Here is an 18,992-nt window from a genome sequence, read left to right as displayed (position 1 = left end):
AGAGCCCAGCACAGCCACTCAGCTGAAGAGCTGCTGTCAGAGTCAGTGCTGCTGATGCATGCACACCTCACACACTTCTGCTGGGTACCTCAGGAAACACAAGGAAGCTTTTTGTCCACATTGAATTCACTGAGGTTAGGTACCTGGATGCCCTCCAGCACAATTCCTCTCCTGCTGAAGTAGGAGAATGAAGCAACTAATTTCTACTAAAAATATAGATAATAAGCCCAGTAAAACACATTGACCACCATGAAAAACAAAGGGAAAAGCAATTTGGAGTAGTGGTCCACATTGCCAGGGTTCTGAATTGTGAAATAACCAATGATCCTGTGCATTTTGTTCCTAAAGACACATTTGATTTTCTCATGATTTTTCATGGTCAAGTCACTGCAGTTAACATTATCACTGGAAATCTCAATGCTTGTGAAGCTGATTTTTTGTTTATAGCTCGTGATGGAATTTTTGAGGATGTTGGTGATGTTAACTTCTTCCATTTCTTCAGTCAGTTCATTTGTAGGCCCCTAGGAAACAAGAGTGGACAGTTTTAAGGTCTGTCTTCTCCTGCAGAGGAGGAAGACCATAAGGATAAAGACATAAGAGTACAGCTTCATATGTGGTCATCCCAATACTCAAACACACCTTTCAGCTGCTGCCTAATCCTAGGAGGGCCTGAGGTCCAAGAGATGCCTGTTTCCACCACTGTATTTCTAGAGATATTTTCAGATCCTTGAGCAAGTTTTACTCTGGGTAATCCAACATCCATCTCCTACAGGATATCCATCACTTCCTGTCTACACAGCAGCTTAATGGCTGGGAACTCAGTATTGCAGTGGGAAACCTCCTTTTTCCCAACAGGATTTGAGCCCTTGATGACAACTGGACTACAGTTTACCTGTACCAGTTTACTGATACCTGATTATTTAATTTCTCACACTAAAGCTGAGCCCTTGAACAACTCACTCTCACAGTCCCCACACAACACTGTGGGACAGATGTTTGGAAGCGTCTTCTGGGAAAGGAGGAAGAAGGGTTCAGTTTTCCTCTGGCAGAGGGAAGCACCTCCCTTATTGGAGTTATTTGATAGAAGAATGAAGAGTTGTGTTATACTGGCTCTTCTCTGAGTGCATTTGAAAGGAGCAGTGGTGCTTCCTGCTCACATGAGCTCAACTCAGGGCTGTGGACCCACTCCAGTGCCTGGCCCAAGGGCCTTTCTGGCTTTCTGGATGTGGTCCTGTGAACCCAACAGGACTGCCAGCTAAGGCTGCTGCTCACAAGTCTGCCAGAGACACAGCATTCCTGTGCTATTCATGTATTTGTTACACACAAAAGTTTAGATTTAGTGCCCATTAGGAGAAGCATTGTTGATGTATCCATAGCAAGAAGACCATGTGTCTTGTTCACTTAATGGAGAACTAATTGTTGCCAGTCCAAGACCACTGGCCTCATTAAGGTACCTTGGGCCTTACCTCTTTTGGTACTTTAGCTGCACATTTCTGTGAGGAGCTGTAGTGAGCCACTGCATATTCCACAAGGGCACCAAAGATGAAGCTGAAGCAGATGCCAAGATAAACATCAATGGCCTTAATGAAACAGTTGGTTTTTGAAAGTGAACTTCGTGAGCCGATCATCAGAGTTGTCATAGAAAGCACTGTTGTAACTCCTTGGAAACAGAGAGACACTTTTCTTGTGGACACTTTGGAGAAGTCTTGGCCTACCCTTCTGTTCATGTCATTGCTCTCCATTGCTGGCCAGTTAAAGCACATCACTTCTTACCAAATCCAAATCATCCATCATAGCAACTGAAATACTTTTGTAGCATCACTAGCTTCACACAGGCTCTCCCTGCCTTTGGGAGCTTGGCTCCAACAGGCAGTTGGCTCTCTTGTTTTTCATGCTTTCAGTAAAGAAATCCCTCCATCCTGCTTTCTCCAGAACACACCACCTGTGCCCTGTCCTCTACTCTGCAATGGATCTCCTGAGAGCTTCAGCCACACGTAGCCCTGCAGGTGGGCACGTGTCCCTGCCACAGCATCTCCTCCACACCAACCCAGCTCTGCCCCAAAGAACAGCAGAGGCCAGCAGACCCTTTATCCCTGAGCAGGTAGCTCAAGAATAGTACCATCTACCCAGCCTTCAAAGGCTCCTCTGTCTGCTTAAATCTTCTCCCTTCTTCAGGCAAGAGCTCACCAATGCAGGTTCTTGCAGGCACTGAGTCCAGTGTGATCCAAAAAGAAACCCAGGACAACATGACAAGCAGAGTGGAGGGCACATAGGTCTCCAATATGAAGTAAAGGACATTTCTCCTCAGTTCAAACTGTAATATCAGTCGTGGGTAACTGCCTGTTTATGAAAGAACAGACTGGTGAATGTGAGGTTCCCAAGGATCCCTGAAGTAAAACTGGGACAGCCCAGCACCAGCACCAGCTGATGGAGCTCAGCAGAGCTTATGCAGGTAACACACCTGACATGGGAGGACACACACAGCACTGACAAAGAGGCATCTGAACAACCCCATCTGAACAGCAGCTGCCTTGCAAAGGGTTCCTGCCCCTGAGCATGACAGGAATGTCACAGCAGGGCCTCAGCTCCGAGCAGAGCAGGGCTGATGATCTCACCCGCCCTTTCACACTCAGCACAGCACCTTTCCCAGCACCTGCTCTGAAGGGCAGTGCCAGGCTCAGCCTTACCTGATGGCTGAAAAACAGACAAAACATTGTCTCTTGATGTCAGCAGGCTCGGGCTCACATCCCAAAGCACCTCTGTGCCTTATCATCGCAGAGAATCAGACTCACATTTTCATTAATGATTTGTGATAATGGTATATTTTTGAGCTCTCCATCTTTTAAAAACCAATTTGTTGTAAATACTGACATAAGGGTTCTGAGGCTGGAACAGTACTGTTTTCAGGATGTATTTCTTTTCTATAAACAACAAGTCCCTTTGAAGTGTAGAAACAAAGTCCATGTTGTTCATGGCTGTGTATGCAACAAAGCAACAAAACACTGTTATTTTTAAAACCTTGTCATTCTAAGGAAGTCTTGCCCCCTTTCATACTATCTGTAATTGGAGAAAAGAGTATTTTACACTGATAATGAAAAAGACATCGAATTCTGATCTACAAAAATATGTTATTCCATTGTGATAGAATTGTAATTTACAAACAAATGTATATTTTAACAATTAATTTTACTCCTAGTTACTGTAAACATTGCTTTCCACAGTACCTATACACTGCATACCTGGATAGAAGGGATAGAGTTTCTTCAGGTATGTGTGGAGGAAAATAGGAAGAAGGAAAAAAAAATTAAAACACATCAAATGAATACAGTATATTTTAAACTTCCATCTTTCTGTGGATTTCCATCTTACAGAATATCCTGACTGCAACTAATAGGATGACACCACCTTTCAGTTCATCTCTTTTTGTGAGATTAAGATCTGCTAAAGGCTTTACTGGTTCAGGACTGAGTCAAACGATCCTGGCCCACATAAGGAGAGGAGATGGGAGGGGGAATACCCAAGAGCTTTCAGTGCTTTTTGCTCTCCCAGCTTTACCTGTCTCCTGCTGTGACCTGGAGACCAGGGTGTGGTAGCGCTGCACCGTGTACTGGGAGAGCCGCAGCTTCTCCAGGCCGTGCACGGAGCTGTTCCCCCTCAGCCAGGTGAAGGTGACATCGTTCTCATCGTAGCCCCCTGAGGAGAACACAGACACTGTGTGACTGCTGTGGCCAGGGAGAGCCCAGCTGTGCCTGCTTTGCCTCCTGTGGGGAGCAGAGCCCTGATGCTGGCACTGCACACTGGACAGAGGCCCCTGAGCTGTGTCTGACCACGCGGGGACATGGCTGGGCTTCCTTCACTGCCCTTGGTCTGCTGCTCCACATGTGGACAGCAACACACCCCTCTGGGAACGACACACAACCTGCAAGGCTGCTGAGAGCCTGCTGCAGTTGTTTTCATGGGCTATTCATGTTTTCAAAGATAATCCATTGCTGTCATGCACAGCTTGATTACATACAATGGGATATTAGTACTGCCGTGGTTAACCCTCAAACACAGACTCTCTCTCTGGTGTCTGAGAGGAGAGCAGGAGAAACACAGTGGTTAAGAAAGAGAATTCAGACCTCACTAAGCCCCTTACCACAGAGCAGAAGCACATTTCACTGAGTCATCTATTCAAGTGCTTCAAAACATCAGAAAATGCATTTTCAGTTAGTCAGGAGCTTACAGCTGAGACTTGATATGTGGTTATTAACCAGGCTCCTCTGACTGGGTACACATTGTCCAGGAAACCTGCTCATAAAAACAACCTTTTCTACACATCATTCCTCATATCCTCAAAGGCATTAAGTTACTGAGGACAAATAAATGCGCACAACATTTAGGTAACACCAAATTCCTGCCTCAAAGCAGTGGGACTCCATATGAGTGCCATCTGAGTGTGTACCTCCAGGGATGACATAACCTCACGTTAGACTGAGGGATACCTCAGTCTGAGGGGTAAATCTTGTACTGAGTTGCCAGCCTGCCATTCCCTTCAAAAATTTGACTTAATTTAGGAAACAAGTCCATCAGTTTCACTGATTTAATTCTTTTATTAAGAGCCCTTCTTTGAGACCATGAGTAGGGACGCTGTGATTCTGGTAATAAACCATTTGTCTTGGTAGAAGAAATCAGATGAAGTTGCAGCTCTATTTACATCTAATTGTGTTTTCTTATTAGACACAAATTACCAGAGCTTGGGCGTGATGAACTCCTAAATTAGGTGTCCAGAGCATGAATCCCTGAGTAGAATCCTAAGCATGTGACTTTTCAAAGTTCCTAAGTGGTTTTATAAATCGTGGTTAATCAGGAAAATTTTATAAGTGATAGATTGTTGTTAATTCATCTGGTGTATATTTAAATAGCATTATTTCTGGGCACTTATCCTAATGAAATCTCCAGTGGGCAATATGTATGTAATTTCATTGGAATTATACTGCAACTGAGCATGATGTAGGACCCAATCAGTTTTAAACCAGGACTAAACATGCTCCACTTTAGCAGAAGAGGCCAATCATTATTATTTCAGCAGCTATTCCTTGTAATAAAGTTAACCATGGTGAACTAATATGATTTTAATGTGAAAATAATATGTTCTTCCCTAGATGCTTTATGCTGCAACCCCAGAAGTTAAAAATCTGGTCTTTTCCATGCTGGGATGGTGGAAGTTTGGTTTTGTGTCGTGCAGCAGGAGCTGCATGCTCATCACAGGTCTGGAGCAGCAGCACTGCACTGGCTGAGCTTTGGGACAGCAACCCTGCAGTGGCCCACATTGCCTTGGAGTCTTTCTCAGCCAGCATTGCCTTAGGTGAGCTTTTAATCTAACTGAGAGCAGAACTCACTGATAATTCCTCTTCTTGAGACTTCTCAGTCTGACACTCTTCTGTTGACAAGGGTCCCATCCTCTGTATCCCCTCCCTAGTGGGGGGTCAGTTATCACACACCGGGGTTTGGCCCTGATTTCAGCTCAGGAGCTTGAGAGCCACATTCAACTCTCATTCTAGTGAGAACGACCCTTCCCCAAGTCCTTTGACAGTGGGGATTTCGGGGCTGCAACAGGTATTAGCTAGCTAAAGATGTGAGAATTTTTCCTTCTTGTACTCTGTCACAGGTACTTACCTTGCAAGTTAGTTTTGAAGAAGCTGTGTGTTCAAAAGAATCTGAATTTTGAAAACCAGCCAACATTACTTCATCCTTTCTGTGCAAGATTTAATTATCTACACTTTAATAAATATTCTTTATTACCACTTTTTTGCATAAATTGCACAGTGACAGGAATTTTCTGGGCTGTGGATTACAACACAAACCTTTAAAGAATGATGACACAGAAGTTGTTTTCTTTTGGACATTATAATTTGCAGGAATAAAAATCTACTCCAGAAAGTTGCCGTGCTTAATCCAAATATTCAAGATGTGTAGTTACTTATGAATAAATAATTTAGAGTTTTCTAGAACATTATACTTACAGCTTTCTAGCTGCAGCCGGCATGTTTGGGTGTCCATAGGGTATTTTGACAGGTCCATGTTACAGGCAACAGTAGTAGTGATTCTGTAGGGAGAGAAAGAACTCTGAAAATTGCAATAAAAGCAGATTTTACACAGCAAACTGGATCACAAAGCTCTGCTCTGTCAGTTAGATTATTTGGATTCATAATATGAAGAGAACCCTCAAGAACAATCGCTGAGAACCCTGAACAATTAACTGAGAACCCTCAAGAACAATCGCTCTCTGCAGCCACCCCAATGAAAATGTAGCCCAAGGGGGAATTTTGCTTTGATCTGGTGGGATATAGAGTGCAGAGTCACATATTTTTCCCCATTGCTACAATTTGCTCATAATAAGGAGTCAGTACTTGTGACTTGAGGTGCAGTGACTAACTGCACACGTACTCTGCCTTTCTCTGATGTGGAAGTAGGTGAGTTTTGCTCTGCAGCTGAGGTAACTGGGACTCAGTTAATGCAAGCTAAGGAGAGCACTGTAGGAATTGCTAACTCAAGTGCTGGGTGCCTTTCTGCAGTTCATGGACAAATACACTTCTTGGTAAAAAACCAGAAGTCGTCACTGGATAAGCAAATGGTTTCCCACTATCAGTTGAACTTATACTTTGTGATGTCCTCCTTCCATTCCTCCCGTGCCCCCATCTAGCTGGATTTTTCCTAGGTGACACCTAAACTCATGAGCTTTCTGAGCAGGCCTCAGGATACAGCATATACCATGATGGGAGACCCTGATCCTTGACTGGCATTTCTGGAAGCCAGAACAGGGGGAAATGGATCAGCAGAGAATGCTCACAGCTGACTTGTTGACCCCAAACCCATGCCCTGTGACAGCTGGTACCTGCTCCTATCCAGGGTAATTCTGGAAATCTATTCTGAGCCAGCAGCAGCAAAGCTGGAGGTCTCTGTACCTTAAGGCATACAAGACAGTGCCATTAGAGAACAGCCTGACGAGGCGGTTGCCCACAGTGACGTCGTGCAGGAAAGACCTCTTTGACTCCACAATGTAGGTGTCTGGCACCCAGAGCAGCTCCACCAGGCGAGCATCCAGCGTGAAGCTCCTGTTGCCGTGGAAGACCAGCCGCGGGTCTGTCCAGCGCTGCCGCAGGGAGATGGTGGCTGTGAAATCCTGCAGAACAGAGCGGAGCCTGGCAGGTGTGTCCAGGCACCTGCACGGCACAGCTGGGCACACCACGTGTGTGACAGGGCACAGAACACATCCTTATTCAACCTAGCACAGCCAGGCTTCAAGCTTCACTTTTGTCACAGTTTCATTCACTCTGTAATATTTCTAATGCATTTCCACTCTAAGGTGTGGAGTTTGAGGACTAAAGATTATAATTTACAGTACTTTATGTTTTTAATAGGCAGTTTTTATAACTGATGCCTTTGTGCCCATTTTGCAGAGAACAGATAGGAAGCGCATGCTTGAGGCCACCCCACAAGCCATTGACATTACAGATCAGTCATTGCCTAGAGCTAGGAAACTCCACTCATAGTATAAATCTGGTCATCAAGGAGGCATTGGCACTTTGGGGAAAAAAGGTAAGTGAATCCAACCTGTTATGTCAGGGACACCTTAAGAAAAACCCCAAACAAGTCAAAAAAGAAAACTTGTGCCTTCTATTTTAATAGGAATTTTGAATCTAAGAACACTGGGATTAACTTGAGTCTGGCCTGCCCCCGAGCAGCGCCACTTGGCTCTGAAGCTGATGCTTTGCTGAGCCTTCTGGACACCACAGGCACTGCTGGACTATTCAACTTCCTTCTCACAAGGGATGCCGCACAGGATTGATTTTTTTCTATTTCCATGGGGTCTGATTTCCAGAAGGTGCTGAGTTTTTGACCAGTAGGACTTTTGGAACCCCTTCTTTTTTCTTGTAAGCCCACATTACGATGGCATCTACACAGTTGTCTTAGGGTGATGTTAAGATGTTTGTATTCCTAATTGTCTGCTCTGTTTATGCTGGATATTAAGTTCTGCACCTTTAAAACTGCTTCTGAAAGTGAAGCAGGAGAAAAGAAGTGTGCAGTTTGTTTTCAGAAACTGCACTTGCTCCCCCACATTCCTTCTCACAGACTGGGTTGTCTGCAGCACAGACAGACAGTGGGACAGAGCTCTCCTTTGCTTTTAGTTAGTTTTTAGTTAGCAGAGGCAGAGAAGTTCCCTGAACTGTGTTTTTCATTCTTTTTCTTGGAACTGTTTGAACCCCTCTAGACTGAAAACCCAGAAAAACACCAGGAGCTCATGCCTGTGGCCCACCGGGTCCAGGACACGGCATTCCAGCACGGGAGGGACTGATAACAGACTGATGAGCCAAGCTACAGGGCATGAAAAGGACTTTCTGAATTTGCCATCTCTTCAGAACAGCAAGAGGTTTTATTGTTTAATATTATTAATTTTTCATGCTTGTGTATACTTTGCTTGCTAAATAACCAGGTTTTTCCATTTATCTCCAAGGAAATATTTTCAGGAACCAGTTGAGGGAGCGGCCACTTGAATCTGCTTTCTAGAGGAACCCTTTTGGGAGTTTCCTCCCAAATTAGCCCTAAACCAGGACAATAGTCTGCAGTCAAAAATGAGCTCTGTTTTCATCCCACTGCTGAAAGTGGTCAACAGCCCCCAACAGCAAAGCAGTTTCAAAATTACCATTTCTGTGCTGGATACACAGGAATACACGTGAAGTCTCTCAGTCATATCTCAATCTTATCTTGTAAAATAAAATTTTTTTTTCACTTACCATGTCACTCTCAGATATACTAGAAATACTTGCAATGTCCAGACTCATTGCAATTTGTACAGGTTCTCCTGCAGAGGGAATGAAATGCTTCAGCAGAGAGAAGGGAAGTGTGGAGGGCACAGTGAAGCCACTCAGGAGGCTGTGCAGGGTGGGCACTGTCCCCAGCCTCACTCACTGTCACTAAAACTGCAGAGGCCCAGAGGGTCACACACAGTTTCAGAGCATTAGGCTCACAAATTCTATGATCTGAAATGCAGTTGCCACTGTTAGGGAGGTGGAGTTCTGTGTTTGGTGGTGGTACCAGAGAGCAAATATCCATTAATACCCATTGACACTGGCTGCAGAGCTCAGAGTTTAGATTAGCAGCATTCCAGGGGCATTTGCCATCGGACAGGCAGCCAGGGCCACTTTGTCCCTTGATCCCGGCCCGCGCCAGGCACGGAGCGGCCAGGCCAGGAACCTCTGCACAGAGCGCTTCCCACAGCTCAGGGGGTGCTGGGCAGCCCTGGCTCCTGGCGAGGAGGCACCGAGAGGAGAGCAGGTCCCGGTTCCCGAGAACCGGCGCTCCTGAAACGCGGAGCAGCCGCGGCCTCAGCCCGGCCCAGCTCCCGCCAGAGACAGGGCCGCGAACCGAGAGCCGCCAGCGCCGCGAGCCACCGCCAGAGGGCAGCACCGGCCGGGACACGGGGACAGGGGACAGGGAGATACAGGGACAGAGGGACACGGGGACAGGGGGACAAGGGGACAGAGGGACACGGGGACAGGGAGATACAGGGACAGAGGGACACGGGGACAGAGTGACACGGGGACAGGGAGATACAGGGACAGAGTGACACGGGGACAGAGGGACACGGGGACAGAGGGACACGGGGACAGAGGGACACGGGGACAGGGAGATACAGGGACAGAGGGACATGGGGACAGGGGGACAGGGGGACAAGGGGACAGGGAGATACAGGGACAGAGGGACACGGGGACAGGGGGACACGGGGACAGAGTGACACGGGGACAGAGGGACACGGGAACGGGGGGACACGGGGACAGGGAGATACAGGGACAGAGGGACACGGGGACAGGGGGACAGGGGGACAAGGGGACAGGGGGACACGAGGACACGGGGACACGGAGACAGGGGGACAGAGGGACACAGGGACAGGGGGACACAGGGACAGAGGGACAGGGGGACACAGGGATAGGGGGACACGGGGACAAAGGGACAGGGGGACACGGAGACAGGGGGACACAGGGACAGGGGGACACAGGGATAGGGGGACACGGGGACAGGGGGACAGGGAACAGAGTGACAGGGGGACATGGGGACAGGGGGACAGAGTGACACGGGGACCCGGCGACACGGGGACACAGGGACATGGGGACAGAGGGACACGGTGACGGGGGACACGGGGACAAAGGGGACAGGGGGACAGAGGGACAGGGGGACACAGGGGACACAGGGGGACACAGGGGGAAGGGGGACCTGGGGATACGGGGCACGGGGACAAAGGGACACGGGGACAAAGGGACACGGGGACATGGGCACAAAGGGACACTGGGACAAAGGGAGACACGAGGACGAGGGGACACAGGGACACAGAGACCCGGCGACCCCACGGCAGGCCGGGCTCCGCCGATGCCGGGGGAGCTCCGAGCGCAGCTCGACCCTTTCCAGCACAGCCCCTCTGCCTGCGTGACAACAGAGCGGGGCCTTTCCTGCTGGAACTGCTGAAATTGCTGCTCATCACAGGAGTCACAGCGAGGAACGACCAATGCACACCATTTCTGAAACTCTTTCCAGGTGGTTTTGGCTTTGATTGTTTGTTTTAACGGGTTCATAAATTAATTTCATTTGCAGAAGATGTGTATTTCTGAAAGCAGCTGTTGTTCATGTGTCTGTCTGTTCAGACTCAAACCCACTGCATTTACTGAGCACAGGACACAACTGTGAGGCCTCGGCCTCCAGGGGAGGTCACACCAGAATCCTGGCTGGATTTGTTTAAAATTTGCTGCAGATGCAGTGGATCTCTGCTCTGTTGTAGAGAAGCATCTGCTCACTGGTGTCACAGGATTTAGAGGAGCTTTTCTAATCCTGCATCAGGTCAGCCATTCTAGGCAGAGCACAATGGTAAATTCTGTATTGTCTCAGACTCTTATTACCATGGCCAGAAAAAGGAAGAAGCTCAGGGCTGCCAGTAGCAGCAGGTCAGTCTACAATGGGAAATATCCATGGCATTGTGAAAGCTGATGGGAATTTTTTTCTGCCAAGTGAGGTTTCATTAATGGTTCAGGCACAAAATAAAAATTAATAAAAAATTAAAATGGTCATTGTTGTTTCTAAAACTTTCAATGATACTTTTTAGGTTCTGAATGTCATTCTGAGAAACCTGTTCCTCTGTGTGATGACAGCACTAACCTGGAAGGTGGGAGACCTGATACCCAAATTGCTCAATAGCCTCAGATAAGTTCCTAAATTCCTGCCTGCTCCCAACTCCCCAGAGTCTCACAAGGGTTTGAAACAGATTTGTGTTGCAGTGTGAGGTGAAAGCATGTGTCAAAAGTCAATAATCAAGGCAAGAAGAATGGCTTTGTTCCTCTAGAGCTGCATAAATAGCTATAATAGCTGTACGTGACCAAAAGCAAAGCAGAAAATCACAAGGGTCAGGCTCTAAACAAAAGCTTTTATAGTTAGAGCAGAATTCAGTTATTTAGTCAAGTCTTTCATAGGGATGTTAAAGTTTATAAGTTCCCTGCTGTTCACCTCACAGCTGGACTTGAACCCAAGCCCCACACATACGTGCACCAGCTATTCAAGACAACAGTGGCTGCAGAGAAAGGAGGGCAGCCTGGGACACCAACTAATTTAAAAGAAACACAACCTTTGAAACTGCAGCAAGGTTAAAGCCTGCTCTCCCCTCCACATTAGCGTTACAGACCGATTTTAAATGCTCCCCTGTGTGGAGCCAACATACCACCAAAGTAGGGCCGGAGGTATTTGTTGTACCCCATGGTGAGGTTCTCAAATCCAGGGAGGGACGTGGTGGCCCTGCCATGCAAGCTGGATCCATGACCCCGAGAGCTCCTGGGGACACAAACACCAACTGTTACAGGCTGGGCTGGGTATCTGGTGTGCAGCTGCAGCTGCTTCCAGCTTGTGATCAAACAAACAAACAAACAAACAGTATAAAATAGTTATTAAAACCAAGTAGATAATTGAAATCACAAGCATTTGCTCACATTGCTGTCCTGGCTGAATAATTAGTACCTTCAAGAGGTGGGAAAATGGCAAATTGCCTCAGCTGATAGCTACAGGTTGCACACACAGTATCTTAAGAATGTTCTGTTCAAACAGAAAAATCAAACAAGATCTGTAGATCACAAGCCTGAGAAAAAAAAAAACCCATCTCCCCTTCCCACTCCTTCTTGTACAGTCTATTTAAGGAATATTATTTGCTTTTTTCCTCCCATTTATGACAACCTGAGACAAATCTTGCAGCCCAACAGCTCCTCCTCTCTAATCTCTAGTCCCCTAAATAAGCTTCATCCTCATAACATGTGAGTGTCAGCTTCTACAGCTGCTGTCAGGAAGAATACTGGAGGGGACAGGTGGAGGACTGTGCACTTCACAGACACCCCCTCAGCTCTGTGGGCAGTGCTGCTCCAGCTGCTGGCTATCCTGAGGGTCCAACTCTAGATTACAATGTCAACATTTACATGATGTAGCTGGTCATTGAAGGCAGAAGCTGTGTTATGAGGCTGACAGATCTGCACCCTCACACAGACAGTGAGAGAGATAGGGTTTGGACTGTAAAAGGTGAGTGTTAAGGTGCAGGGTGGCACTGCCTCACCTGAGAAAAGTGTAACTGAGTGAAAGGTTGGGAGTTTGTTCTTGCTTTGGGCAGCAGGAGGTGGGAGGCAGAGCCTTTGCTGCTCCCAGTGCCAGGACCCTGTTCTGGGCAGTAAGCAGCCATGGAGTTACTCACACCTCTCAGCAAGGGTTTTTCTTCTGTTTCCTTCACAGCTGGGTTAGTAGGGCCTTGGAGCTGCAGGATTTAGATTAAGCAGGACCTTACAGCAGAATAAGGTGTTACACAGTATGTATGTAAACACGTCAACGAATTTGGGACTTGTACTACCAAGGATGGTAATAACAGAGCTGGGAACCTTGTGGGAGGCATTTCTGGTAAAGAACTACAGCCTGTGCTGGTTCTGAACAGGAAATCAGGGGTTGCACTGTTAATGGACATGATGTGGTTTAGGGACCTATGAAGATTCCTCTCTCCTATACCACATCCCTGATTGCACCCTGCCACCTTTGGGTGGGCTGGATAACTAGAAGTATAGTTTCCTTTTGACCCACATTATTTATGTGAAACATCATTCAAATGTTCCCTTTAAAACAAAACGAACTCTACACTTACCTTTGAGTTGAAAGGAAAAGACACAGACCAAAGAAGGAAAAATATCTGCAGAACATGTTTGGAGATTGTTTCTGTATTTGCTCTGCTTGTCTGTAAAGAAGAAAAGAAAGACAAAGTCTTGTGGTTAAAGAAAAATTATTTTAATTTTTTTAAGGGAAGGAGACAGGGAGAAGAAATGCTGCACAGTCAGAACCATCACAGATTGATGTTTAACATACCTGATACGCAGTGGCTCCTGCCCTTTTTCCTGACTAGTCTCATTTTTCAGCATGTTCTATCACTTACCACATAAAAAGCCCTGGTGACAACTCAGGTCTTGAAGTCCTTGACAAATTCTAGCTCCTCTCCTCTCCTCTCAGTATGGGATGGCAATAGCTGATGTTGAGAATGGCACCACAGGAACGGATTGAGTAAACAGGAGAATGTGTGGGTAGCTCCCAGAGCAGTCAGACTCTGAAGCCAAGAGAGATCCTGCCCACAGACGGCAGTTTCAGCCTCTTTCAGTCGCAGGCTCCCCTGCCCAGCCTCACAGAAGTGCTGTAACTCTGTGCTCCATTGATTGTACGTGGGATAAGCCCCTGCTATTAACAGCAAAGCTGGCAAGCCACTCAGCATGCAGCAGAGCATGAGGTCATTGCACTTCAAAGGGGTTTCGTTGACTTTTCTGGGAGTGGAACCAATCTTGGCTGCTGGCCCGAGACTCCTGGGCTTGTGCTGGCCTCGGGGCAGGTGCCACAGCTCTGAGCTGTGCTCTGCTCCCCTCTATCTCCAGCTTCCTGCTGGAGGTGCTGCTCCAGTCACACTCCTTTTCTTCAGACCTAGCACCTCTCTCAGCACACATGGCATTTAGAGCCTCAGCTTCCAATGTGGCTGCACCATAATAACCCGAACATCGTGAGTTTTCTGCTTGGAGTTTTTCTGCTTTCTTGCTCTGTAGAGCCCAGAGGACGCTCTGCCTCCTCAGCCAGATGCACAGCTCTGGTGCTGTGCCACGGGACAAGCAGAGCACCAGGAAATGACAACTTTGCCCACACTGAGCCAGTAAAATACCTGAACATTCAAGTACTATGAATGCAAGGCATCCCACTGGAGAAAGGATGGAGTTTTGTCAAAACACAATATGCTCTAATACCAGTCCCACATCTGAATTTCCAACAAGGCTTTGCTCTTCTAGCCCATTCTCTGAGATTGTACTCAGATGTTTCTAGATTCTCTTAAGGGCTCCTCAGTATAATGTGAGGATGCAGGACCAGAGAGAGAATAATTTACCCACTCACAGCAATATTAGACCACAATTTTGATTGAAAAGAAGGAAGATTGGTCCAGGCTGTTGAAAAAACTTGTAGAAATAATTTAATTTACAAATCAGACTTTAGTTAAAGTATGAGACTTCATGAACTTCATCTGAGGAACCTCTCATGAACATCCCTAATGAATATCCCATGTTTTGCACAGGATGACCATAAAGACAATAAATATAAAAGATTGGGAGGCAGTGAAACGGAAATTTATAAGTACTCCTGGGCAAGAGAAGGGTGACACCAGTGCCCAGAACTGAATATAACCACAGTATTTCTTCACTGCTCAGTGTGTCAGTTAATACAGCAGCAATTCTGCTGTTATAGGGCAGGAGCTTTCATCAGAGATTACCAGTAGTGGGAAGAAATTGTAATAAGGTTATGTATTTATGTTTCTCTGTCCAGCAAAGGGTTTCATTTTCACAGAAAAATGTAGCCTTAAACACTGTTTGGTGACCAAAGGCCTTGTCAATACACCAAGAGGCTGCAGCAAACACATGGCCACAAAATCCTCAGTGAACACGTGGGAATTTTTCTTCCAAGCTTCCAGGTAACAGGTAAATGTCAAATAAACTGTGCAGTTCCCCTGGTAATTCAGGATTACTCTCCTTGGCCCTCTGTGATGTCCATGGCAAAGGGAACCGTGCTGGCAGGCCCAGCTGGGGGAGCTCAGCGCTCCATCCCTGCCCGGGCTGAGCTCTGCCAGCGGGAAAGGAGCCATGGACAGGATGGACAGGATGGACAGGATGGACAGGATGGACAGGATCACTGTGTCTGTGCTCTGGCTGAGCACCTATGGACAGGATCACTGTGCCTGTGCTCTGGCTGAGCACCTATGGACAGGATCACTGTGTCTGTGCTCTGGCTGAGCACCTGAGGGACAGGATCACTGTGTCTGTGCTCTGGCTGAGCACCTATGGACAGGATCACTGTGCCTGTGCTCTGGCTGAGCACCTGAGGGACAGGATCACTGTGCCTGTGCTCTGGCTGAGCACCTATGGACAGGATCACTGTGTCTGTGCTCTGGCTGAGCACCTATGGACAGGATCACTGTGTCTGTGCTCTGGCTGAGCACTGCCCCAGCAGCTCCTGCCCAGGATGGGAAAGGAGCTGGCAGGGCTGAAGGGAGGGGGCGAGGTGAAAGGAGCTGCAAGTGACGCATTAACTGAAGGCTTGACAATCCACTGACAGAGAAGCATGCAAAGAAAAAATAGGAGATGGGGCCTCGAGGAGCACAGTTCAGACACAATCATTCATCTTACCTATCTATTTCTGCAGGGCAGTGAAACATTCCTCAGTGCAGGAAGGTTTGGGGGAAAACCAGCCACATACCCTCCTGAGCACCTCCACAGCCCACATTTACCCAACACATTTATTTTGCTCTTGTAGGCAGCACAGTAAAAGCTGCACTGCAGCTGCACGTCCTTCCATGCCAACATTCAGTGTTCCTCAATAAATACTCAATATCTACAATAAGCACAAAGGTATTTCATCTGGATTGGTTTCCACATTACCTTGTTTTTAAAGGCCATTCAGCACCATGTTTCTTAGTGCAATATGGAATTTAATACAGTAGTAAAACAACCAAGAATTTTTTAAAATTCAGAACAGTTCCTATTTTAAATCACTCAAGAAATAGCATAAATGTTCCCCACTTCTAAGAACAGATAAATTAAGGTACACAGAGGTCAAGTTATTTGTCTTGAGTGTCATCAGCAAGACTATCTGACAAGATGAACGAGCCTCCTGCAGAACACGCACCAGCAGCTCCTCGCTCAGGTGACTCGAGGCTCACTCTCAGCTCTGCAGGAAATGCTGACAGCAGCAGCACTGCAGCCACACGAAGGCACTGCAGCGTTCCCCCTGCTGCTGTCTGAGCCCGCCCTCCAGATGTGCACTGCCCAATTTCCCTCCTCATTCTGCACATTCCAGTCGGACCCACTGCCCCTCCCTGCCGGGGCTGGGATGTGACCGGGGGCAGGCATTGTTCTGCCAAGTACCAGGGTTTTTTTAGCTAATCCTTCACACAAGTGACCATCAATAACTGCTAACCTACTTCCTAAAAGACACAGATCAATTGACATAATTATATATTATAACTCCTTTAAATATTAATGCCCTAACAGGGAGACAATTGCACTGGGCCTAGGGACTCCTCCACTATTAGAAATTATGCCCCAGCATTAAATAAATTAACTCAATAAGTGTCTTACCATGAATACAAATTCCTGCTTAGGGCTTGCAGATAAAATTATTTAGAGCTGTTCTTTGAGGAAAGATGAGGTGTTTAAACTTGCAAAAGAGCAAGGGCAGCTATATTCATTAGTCTTTTGTTTCAAATGAGCTGCTTTGTTTTTTACTCAAGGCATCCCTTTTGGAATGGAGGAGGAAGAATCTGGAACATTGTTACATTTCTTCCTCTGGGCTGCCCAGTTTCAGTCCTGCGAAGATGCAATGTCTGCTCCGAACCCCAAAGGCAGCTTAGGGCCAGACCAGCTCTGCTCCAGAGGCGCCCAGTGCCATCAGCATCACATCCCACAGCACAGAGCACTGCAGGACACAAGGAGGAGTCCTGGCTGTGGCACTGGCCAGCAATCTGTGCTGCTGCCTTGCTCCCATGGGGTCTGGCAGGAGGTGGGCACGGCCACCAGCTCTGAGAAATTTCATCCGGATCCCCGAGGCTGGAGGGAGCTATTTGCCGTGCCCCGAGGGAGGTTGAATTTTATCTCAAAAGTGGGTGCATTGTTTCTGGTTTTTACTTTTCAGTTTGTACATACAAACAGTTCAGAACTGCAAGGTACACGTGAAGGACACAATTCAGGATTAAAAAAAGAGCTACACTGATTCCACTTGACTGAAACAGAAAGGTTTGTAGAAGAGACCATAGATTCAGCTTATTTCTTTTGCTATAGATAGAGGAAAATTCCCATGAAAGCAGCACACAGAGACCCTTAAATACAGAGAATTTTACAAGTGGCTCAAGGAGCTTTCCTCAGCAGCAGCCTCCTCCTTTTCCATGCCTTCTCTTTGCTGCACTGGCTTTGCACAGGAACTTGTTGCATGCCCAAGGGATTTATCAGTGAGCTGCTGAGCTGTTGTGACACAAACCCTCCCAGCAGGAATGCTGCTTGTATGCTGCAGCTTTTACCTACAGCATCTGAATTCCCTTCTGAGCTCCCTGAGGGCTGGGAGAAATTTAATACAGGTCTCAAAAGTGAGAAATTGACACAAAAAGAGAGTGTGGACACGGAGAGGGGGTGCAGTCTGCTTGGGAAGGGGGAGAGACACAAGCAGTGGCAAGAGTAGTTCTCTCTCTCCCCCCCTTACTGGCCCCCACATCCCCAGGACTGAGAACCCACTGTGGTGCCTGAGGTACCATGGCAAGGTCAGGCACCCCCCAGCACCTGTGGGGCCATTTCCCAAATCCTGGGTCAGCACTCCCAGCTGCCTCAGTTTCCCCACAGGCCTCACATTTACAGATACCACCAGCCCCAAGCTGGCCCCACTGCCCAGTGGCCAGTGCTCACCCCTGGGCAGCCCACACAGACACCACCAGCCACCAGCACAGGGCCATCACATTCAGGGCCGCCCAGCTCTGCAGCTCGAGCTGTGGGAAGATGTATCTGTGCTAAGATGTGCTAAGAATGAGTGTCAAAGCAATCTGCACAATGGGAGGTGAGAGCAGCGACGTGCCAGTCCTGAGCAGCAGTCACAGCCCCATGGGAAGGCAGCAGCAGCGCTCACCCCTGTGCCAGCCCTGCTGCCACCCCTGTGCCAGCACCTTCGAGTGCTGCAGCTGGGGCTGGTCCTCGCTGGGACCTGGGGGGAGATGATTCCTTGATAGGCTGCTCTGTGTGCTAGCACAGGGCCACCGAGGGAGGAATACCTTATCAGCCCTGATCTGGCTTTACAGCCTGCTTGCTGCTCTGGTTCTGCCTCCCAAGAGCAGGATTAATTGCTGGGCTAGAAAATGCCGATAAGTCAATCACTTCATAGCACATTTATTTTCTGTAGCTCTGCATTGGGCTCCTGGCAGCTTCAAGCAGAAGCAAAACCCACTCAGGCTACAGGGAGAGGTGAGGGTGGGGCTCTTGCCAAAGACTACCTGCAGAAAGGAGCAGGGCAAGGCAGGGGCTCAGCACCAGCAGTGACCTGGAGCCAAATGCCACCCCAGCAGCAGTACTGCCCCACTGCAGCCTTTGCGGTGACTGCCAAGCCAGACCATTGCGCCACTTATCTTTCTAGATTTTCCAAAATAAATGCCTGAAAGACAGACTAGAGAGAGGAGGGAGAAAACTGACATTCTGTGAAAAGAAATGCTGTTTTATACTCTAGACTTATTTACATCAAACTCTGTAACTTGACAACGGTGTCTACAGCAACAGAGAAAATAAACCACTCAGTCATTACCAGTAGGCTTTTTTTTGGGTGAAATGACACAGCAAACACAGACCTCAAAGCAGACTCAGACAGCACAAGAACCGCTTTTAGTCAGTGCTTTC

General features: G+C 47.5%; 1 protein-coding gene across 1 annotated transcript; it reads right to left on the bottom strand.

The window, feature by feature from the left end:
• Window positions 1-206: 206 nt before the first annotated feature.
• On the bottom strand, window positions 207-13,258 carry GABRP (gamma-aminobutyric acid type A receptor subunit pi). Its single transcript, XM_059483718.1, has 9 exons — window positions 13,193-13,258; window positions 11,744-11,853; window positions 8,778-8,845; window positions 6,948-7,165; window positions 6,006-6,088; window positions 3,556-3,693; window positions 2,188-2,340; window positions 1,479-1,660; window positions 207-521 (listed from the first exon to the last, which is right to left on the bottom strand). The coding sequence occupies exons 1-9, from the start codon at window positions 13,246-13,248 to the stop codon at window positions 207-209; spliced, it is 1,323 nt and encodes a 440-aa protein (XP_059339701.1). The 5' UTR covers window positions 13,249-13,258.
• Between the last annotated feature and the right edge of the window lie 5,734 nt (window positions 13,259-18,992).

This window comes from Ammospiza nelsoni, chromosome 16 (genome assembly GCF_027579445.1).
Source record: "Ammospiza nelsoni isolate bAmmNel1 chromosome 16, bAmmNel1.pri, whole genome shotgun sequence".
NCBI lineage: Eukaryota > Metazoa > Chordata > Aves > Passeriformes > Passerellidae > Ammospiza > Ammospiza nelsoni.
Note: the sequence above shows the minus strand (reverse complement) of the source record. Positions and strands in the feature narration are given on the sequence as shown.

Excerpts from the sequence above, each read along its gene's own strand:
- GABRP (XM_059483718.1), bottom strand. The coding sequence starts at position 13,248 with ATGTTCTGCAGATATTTTTCCTTCTTTGGTCTGTGTCTTTTCCTTTCA. Across the intron at positions 11,854-13,192 it reads CTTTTCCTTTCAACTCAAAG|GAGCTCTCGGGGTCATGGAT; the intron begins GTAAGTGTAGAG and ends TTGTGTCCCCAG. Across the intron at positions 2,341-3,555 it reads CAGGTCACAGCAGGAGACAG|GCAGTTACCCACGACTGATA; the intron begins GTAAAGCTGGGA and ends TTTCATAAACAG.